Genomic DNA, 8,516 nt, shown 5'->3' with positions numbered 1-8,516 from the left:
AGAGCAACTAACGAAAATTTGCTCGCATCTCTCCGAGAGCTAGCTTATCTCAACTTGCTCGCTAGTCGACACTTGCTTACTGGCTCTCTCGGAGATTAGCTCTCCAGATACGAACTGTGTTCGAATTGTGGCGCGTTATATTTTCAATTTCAAGATGACTAAAAATTGGTCACCCGAGGAAAGAAAACTGTGAATTGAAATGTATGAAAGTGGTGCAATTTTGTGGAATGTGAAATATACCGATTACCGAGACAGAATGTAGAAATATAAAACTTAAGGGGAAATAGGAGTGAAGCTTTCGTGTTCCGCAGCTGAAGTTCAAAGGAAACTTCACAACTTAAGGAATCGGTTAAGACTGTTTAATAAAGTTGAATTAAGATTAAATTGTTAGTATATATTTTATTAAAATCACACCAATGTCCATGAAAATAAATACATTATAATGATTGTATCCTGGTCGTTATTATAATAACAAGTATGTAATATATATATATATATATATATATTGAATATTTAAATTATTCAATAATGTGATGCCCTCTGTTGTTTAAGGTATCTCAAGAATTGAAAAAATTATAAACACAAAAAGCGGTAGCGGGACAGATGACAATTACCAAAATAGTTGGCCTTATTTCAATGCTCTAAAGTTCGTCATTCCGGGACATATTCCCCGTTTAACACAATCTAATTTTTTAAGTTGATATTCTCAGTTCCTCTTCACAAGTTTATTATTCTCTGCTGTGGGTTGATACAGTACTGCCAGTCCACTTCACCCTCAGTTGTCATAAAACAGTTTTTGAATTCATCTCTCAGATCGTTTTGTGAAGTTGTATAGTTATTTATTTTCCTCGTTCCAGCGGAAAAAAGTGTGTTTCCAGGGTTACCTTCATCACGCCGAAGTCTAGATATCACATCTCGACTTACCGCATCTTCTGAATCGATCATTCCATTTCCTAAATATTCTGACTTATTTGGATTCAGTAGGAAATTGTGAAAGGCACAACGTCTTTAACTGTATTCGGATCCAAGAGCATAGTTTTTCTCAGTACTCGAGATCTGTTTGTTAAATCTCGAAACTGTTTTTCACACTTCTACGAGCCCTTGACAGGCGATAATTAAAAATTCGATTGGGTGCTGGTTGATCAGGAAAGGGATAAGGTTTCAAAAGATATGTTTTCATTGCAAATGCATAATCACCAACAAGATAGTATGACGCTGGCATATTTCTTCCTGGATGTGTTCCAATTTATCGAAAAAAACTGATTTTAGAAAGTACACCTCCATAAGAAATTCGGCCATTACAATCGATGTCTACGAAATAAATTTGTAATTAGCATCTGCGATTGCCAGCGAAACAATACTGTGCGTTCCTTTGTAGTTGTAAAACCGACCCTAGGGTCTTCTTGTGTTTCTGGACAGTTGTCAGTCAGGTAGCTCGATGTCTTCCCCGTCCACTTTTCCTTGCGAGAATGCACAGGCACTTCCTGATTACATTAACTTCTGGCAACACCTTAAGGGGAGGTATGACTAAAATTTGTAGGATTTTGGCGAACAATATCAGCGTTTTTCATAATAAAATAGCCCAGTCCATGCTGTATCAGAAACTAATGAATTAGTATCCAATCCGACATCGATAATGCTAATAACAGCTATAACAGGACAGTTCTGAGATGAAGACATATTCTCTCTTTATTCTTTTTTTTCTCAGTTTCACAGTTTAGTAGTAGTACAGTATGTGTCGTCATCATCATCATTTCTTCCTCATCACGACGCGAAGGTCGCCCACGGGAGTCAAATCAAAAGATCGGCATCTGGCGAGCCAAACTTCTCCTCTCGGCAATAAAAGCCACACGCCATTTCATTTTTTTTTACTTATGACTTACTATCTGGAGAAAAACGCTGTTGGGATAAGCCACCCCTAGCACCCCTAGGGGTGAGAGTGGGAAGGGAGTGGCATATAAAAATAACTTTTTATTTCTTTGAAAGGATCAGGTACTTGCCTGACAATCTGGGCTGCAAAAAGGAAATAGTTCAATGCGAAATTATAATCTCAGATTAAAACTTAAAATTAAATACATGACAATAACCCTAAATTTACAAAAGAGTTCGTGGACTGTCAGTCAACATCACAATAAATAAATCTATATAAAAATCACTTCAAACAGTTAATACAAATCCTAATATAAACATTGAAAGAAAGTGCCCGAGAAGAGCCGGGTTCTATAGCTAGTAAAAGTATAAAAATAGGTAAAGGAGATAGAAGTAATTACACTGATGCTATATTCGTGTGTTTTCATTAAATTATTGTAGCATTTTTGGTTTTTGAACAGTTAGTAACTGTCATTTAAAATCCATTGGTTTTTAAGACCACATTTCTTCAGGTAATAATAACGCTCGCGTTCTGAGCCGAACTTGGGAGGTTTCATTGTAGCTCAGTACGGCGATATTTGAAGGTGCTCAAATACGTCATTCTCGTGTCAGTAGATTTACTGACACGTTAGGAACTCCTGTGTGACGAAATTCCGAAAGCCATAAAAGTAGTTAGTGGCATATAAAAGCAATAACATTAGTCTATTATTACACTTGAATTTCACAATTGGTCTTCAAAATATATATTTAAAACACTGCGTTGGAATTGTTCGCAACATCCGTTGATGGTAGCTTATAAATTAAGACAGTTGATGGTTTTCTACAATTCATCACTATTATCTTGTGCCATTACTCAACTCATTTGACTGTATTCCTGGTCGATTATCCATCTTATATAGGGCCATATTGGGAAAGTGAACAATTAATATCCTCTTGCGGCACTTTTGATTTATTACACTGTCTTGTATAATGTTTTACTAATTTGAAGTGCAATAAGTTAGATACAGATGTTAGGTACAGAATAAATCTTGCCTGTAGTAAGTGACACAGACTTCGTGGGATGCTATGTGATAAAAAAAAAATGCCCACAAGAACCAAAGGTAAATTATAGAAACCTGCTGTTCAGCCAGCCTTGCTCTATGACAGTGAATGCTGGACGATAAGTCTACACTACGGAGATGCGTATGCTGTGCTGGTCAAGAGGAATCTCACTGAATGACCAATTAAGGATGAAGTATGTACGGGTAAGCCTATTGTCATATTCATCACTAAAAATTGAACAGATGCGCGCTCAAGGTAGTATGATAATGTAGAACGTAACCAGAAGGTTATGTGATTGAGAATGTCTTCTCCATTACCACTAGTCTACCACTGATGACTGGTTAGATATTTAGCTACCTGACTGACAACTACCCAGAAGACTAGAAGAAGAAATAGCATTGGACAGAAAACAGTAGCGCCTCGTGGTTCGGAAAGCTGACCCCATTTAACTGCAGCAAATCAAGAAGAAGAAGAAGAAGAAGAAGAAGAAGAAGAAGAAGAAGAAGAAATATACTTGAGAGCCAATCTGATAGTTTCTTTATCTCTTCGTCGCACAAATATGAAACTTGCTCATCTACAATAGAAAGGCTTTTATAATTTTAAAATGTGCATGGTACTGAGTTTTCGTTTCTGGACAGGTTTCGTTGGAGATAAGGAAACTATTGAGAAAATATGAAAAACATGTTTCAATATTGTCACACAACTAATTGCACATGACATTGAACTAGTTTGGTACTGGCGTGGCTGAAGTTAAACCTGGTCAGGAGTTGAAACTGACCCGACACTCCGGTATATAAGCTTTGGCTACTGTTCAAACCACGTACAGACTTCACTTAGCAGTCAACATCAAACCAACTCCTTCACAATGGCATTCAAGGTACAGTACAGAAGATAGTGTTACCTTTTTTCGTAAGACGTGCATAAGAACTACATCTCTCAGCGTTCGTGATCAATATTCAGATCATTAATATGATGAACAAGTTAATTAAAAAATATATTTAATAAGAGTATTTTTGTTTTCGAAATGTATAGGATTAGTCTTTTTTGTAGTTTTTCATCACTCAAAGGACTTAAGAAATGGTAAGCTAGGAGAGTTAGCCTACACATTTTTGTAAAACTGATTGAACGCTGTATTAACTCAAAGGAATTCGGCAACGGTGGGATAGGTAAGGGCTAGATCTGAGAAGGTAATAGCCATGAAAATTAAAGTATATCCTGGTATTTACTTAGTGTGAAAATAGAAAACTATGGAGCATTGTCTTCATAGTTTCGGCAATGGGTTTTGAACCCCCGTATGAAAACTTGCGGTTACTTGAACCATGCGACATGGCTAACTCGAATTGTGCTTTATAGTATAGGATGGAACACCCATTACAAGGGCGTAAATTTCAAATTCAAAAATATCGGTGATCATAATTTCAATAGTGGTCACGACAGCGGAGAGATAGTGTGTGATATCGCAGAACTATCTCACCTAAATCACGTGACCTGTTTGATGTCCATCTACTAGACATTTAATAGAAGTAATTATAGAAATATTACTTCTATATAGAGCACACGTGTCTTCCAACTTTTCCTCGAAAAGAGTTGAGCCTCCATACCAGTATTAACATCTTCCCCCGGAGAACATGGGTGGAAACTAGGTCAAGCAAGTGGCAGGGTAACATGCCTAACGTACACTACTGTAGTAACCGGATTACATCTGACTTCAGAACTTGCCTTTATGACGAAAATAGAGTCTACTTTCTATGAGTAATTTACTGTACATACGACAGTTGATGGACTTGTTCAAGCTCTAAAGTTATTGGACTAGAGGGCTTTCGGGGTCTCTGCGATGAATTGTGACTCTCTGGATGCCGTTTATGTCCAAGTTCATTTTCCATCGGCATGGTGGATGAGAAGTGGTGGTCCAAAATGATCGATATTTGCGTTGAGTCCACAGTGTTCGGGGTCCCTAGCGTGATTGGTGTCAGTCCCAGTGACAGGTTGAAATCGCGCACATCATATCTGTTGCGCCAGGCGTAAATACATACAGTTATAATTTACTTTTATTATTTCTTTGAAAGGATCAGGTACTTCCCTGACTTCCGGATACTTATCACATGTTATTCAGTTCTACATTTTCACGATCTATTTAGTGTATAGCTCTTCATTACACTGAAAAAGAATTCTCAACTGAGGAACATCCACTCTACTTAGAACTAGTGTAATAAATTGTAGCCTAGCTTTCCTTCTAACATGCCTTCTATTCGAATATCAATTTTCAATCACACTAGTAGATTTGCTGTGATAAATTATTAAACAAGTAGACAAACAAAATGAAGTCATCGCTGTACAGGCCATGAAGGCCCCTGGAAGGGTGGAAGATAAAGGCTTCCACTATTCGTAACCTCGGCACTTGATGGGATAGGGTGGTTAGCTCTACGCCCGATCGCCTTTCCCCCAGGAATTAACCTGGTACTCATTTTGGTGTAGGCTGAGTGAACCTCAGAGCCATGTGCACCTCCGGAAGTGGAAATTTCGTTTCTTAAATTTTACAACTTCCTGACGGGGAATCGCACCCACGTCTTTCCGGGTGAACCGAGCACGCCTTTACCGTCTCGGCTAGGCAGCCCCTCAAAATGAAATCGATGTTAAATATTTCTGGGATCCTTGATGACCGGTATTACAGAATATCTTCGCTCACATTCTTCAAGAGCACGTATGGAAATGACATAAATAGTAGCCACTTACCCACTGGAGAATACCATGACACTCCTGTTTTTAATGTAAAAATGCGGACACTGGGTTATTAAATGACTGAAGACCATCGTGATATCCTGATCCAGACACTACGTACAAATGTAGAGGATACAAGTTAAATGCATTGCTGTAATTGATAATGATGATAATGATGATGATGATGGCCGATCTCGCGGTCTAAGTGAAGCGAGCCTGGAGTTGGGTTGGATTCTCTGCCAGATTTTTATCTGGATCTGAGCTCTGGTTCGACGTCTACTCAGCCTACATGGAAATAATTTGAGGAGTTATCTGACGATGAGATAGTGGCCATGGTCTAAAAAGCCAAGAATAAAGACCCAGAAGATTCGTCGCACTGACCATGCCGAACCTCTGTACGTCTTCGGGCTGAGGACTCAGGAGCTTTCATCTTGGGAGCGTGGATTGATAAAAACGGTTCCTCTAGCTGAGTGTGGAATTGCTTCTACTTACATGCGTCAGGCTCCTTACTTTCGTCGTTCCTATCCGACCTTACTTGACCAACTCTTGTTCTCTTCCGACCTCTATAGTATTAGTTTTACAAGGCCTGGGGGAGTCTTTTGCTTTCCCGTCCTTCGTGCCCTTCGCTTTCTTTCAACGACGCCTTCATTTTTCGAAGTGTCAGACCTCTTTTCTTCTTTTGATTAATCTTAACAGAGGATGGTTCGTCTTAAACCAATAACTACCACCACCACCAGTCTTCGGGCAGAGCAGCGGTCGCTTAATAGGCCAAGACTAATCAGGACTGTTGTGCTATAGGGTCGTTTGTTTGTTTGTTTGTTTGTTTGTTTGTTTGTTTGTTTGTTTGTTTGTTTGTTTGTTTGTTTGCTTGATTGCTTGCTTGCTTGTTTTATGTTTGTTGGTTTGTTTCCTTGTTTTGATGATCATGATGATGATGATAATAAAAGAGTAAAATCTGTCTATAACAGAATCGTATTTAGCCACTGTTGATTTCCACTGTACACAGTTGCCCTTTAGTAGAAGTAAAATAAGTTTAAGACGCTATGTCCCATGGCCGGAAAGAAGTTGTTATTTAGCACAGTAGTGAATCTCAACACTGTCGATATTGATCTAATGGTACCGTACCGTATCACTGTGACTTAGTCCTACTCATCCCGCGTTTCTGGTAGTGTGACTGGAACTGATATACTACTTCAAATTCAAATGTTAGGAATTTGTTTTGTTTTTGGGGTGTAGGCTAGCTGCAGGTTTGAGTACATTCACAGTCAGTTTAACAGACTCTAGTCCCATTCGGGAGATACTGGGTTCGAACTCCACTGTCGGCAGCCCTGAAGATGGTGTCCCCTTTTTTAGAATTTGCTTTCCTTCGCACCGACACCGATAGGTCTTATGTCTACGATGGGATAGGAAAGGCTTGCAAGCTCATAGCTGCGCGCCCCTAAGCGCACGGCCAGCTCGCTCAGTGGTTTCCCATTTTCACACCAGGCAAATGATAGGGCTGTGCCTTAATTAAGGCCACGGTTGCTTCCTTTCCACTCCTAGCCCTCTCCTATCCCATCGTCGCCATGAGACCTGTTTGTGGCGGTGCGACTTAACGCAAATTGTAACAACAACAACAACAACAACAACAACATAGGCTCCGGCAACGTAGAATCACAGACCGCTGGCAAGACTTAGAGAACAGATGCAATAATTCTTATACTTTTTAATGGCGTATAACCATGTCATGTGTGAATTATTCTAAGTTGTAAGCATTTGCTTGAAGGAAAGAGCATGGTTATGCACTTCAGTATCCCTGTTAACATTCTGTTTTTCTTTCCGGTGTTTGACAGATGCCAGGAATTACAAGTATATTTTCATCTGCATATTAGCGTAAATTTCACAGGGTTATGAGATGTTTCCGTTTAGGTCAGATTTATGATGGCTCCCTTTGTGCATCATTCTAATATTGCGGGTTCAAACTGAACAAAGTAAGTTGGATTTTTAAGGACAAAATAAGATCCATTCAGTACTCATGTCGTATGATATGAACGCTCTCTCGTAGCGCATTCGTTGTTTACCCGACAAAGTCAATTAAAACTCAGGTAGAGGCCACAAAAATAGTTCTCTTTCCTCTAGTAGTGAAGTATTGAATGTGAAAGCGATGCAGATCCAACCTAAATAATAATAATAATAATAATAATAATAATAATAATAATAATAATAATAATAATAATAATAATAATAATACTATAATAATAATAATAATTATTATTATTATATTGCTGATGACTACAGGTTTTCATAAGCTTTCACAATACTTCATTATAATACGCGATTTTACCCTATGTATCCATTCTGTTACTCGTAATACCATGTATCACATTTCCAGGAATGCCGATCTGTTGTCAATTAGGTTGTGAAGACACTTAGCACATTGAAGTGTTGTTGAATTAGAACATTATTATTGTTTTCTTCCTTTCTTTTAGCTTTTCGTCCTCGCTGCCGTTCTGGCTGTCGCCAACGCTGGCTACCTTGGAGGATATGCTGCTCCCGCCTACGGTTACGCCGCCCCCGCTCTGGCCACCCCCGCCATCACTTCCCAGCAGTCCAACATCCTGAGGACTCCTGGTAACCTGGGACAGGTCTCCACCTACTCCAAGACCATCAACACTCCTTACTCCAGCGTCAGCAAGTCTGATGTCCGTGTGAGCAACGACGCTCTCGCCTACGGTGCTGTCGCCGCTCCCGCCTACGGATACGCCGCACCCGCCCTGGCTGCCCGCGCCTACGCTCCCGCTCTGGCCGCTCCCGCTGTTGCCCACGGTGGTCTTCTCGGCGTCGCTTACTCTGCCGCTCCCGCCGTCGCTCACGTCACCTACGGTGGTCTCGTCAACTACGCCTACTAA

General features: G+C 39.8%; 1 protein-coding gene across 1 annotated transcript; it reads left to right on the top strand.

Annotated features, from left to right (window-relative positions):
• The first annotated feature begins 3,775 nt into the window (after positions 1–3,775).
• On the top strand, positions 3,776–8,516 carry LOC136870190 (cuticle protein 76-like). Its single transcript, XM_067144902.2, has 2 exons — positions 3,776–3,787; positions 8,097–8,516. The coding sequence occupies exons 1-2, from the start codon at positions 3,776–3,778 to the stop codon at positions 8,514–8,516; spliced, it is 432 nt and encodes a 143-aa protein (XP_067001003.2).

The sequence above is a fragment of the Anabrus simplex genome, chromosome 1 (assembly GCF_040414725.1).
Source record: "Anabrus simplex isolate iqAnaSimp1 chromosome 1, ASM4041472v1, whole genome shotgun sequence".
In the NCBI taxonomy this organism is placed as follows: domain Eukaryota; kingdom Metazoa; phylum Arthropoda; class Insecta; order Orthoptera; family Tettigoniidae; genus Anabrus; species Anabrus simplex.
Note: the sequence above shows the minus strand (reverse complement) of the source record. Positions and strands in the feature narration are given on the sequence as shown.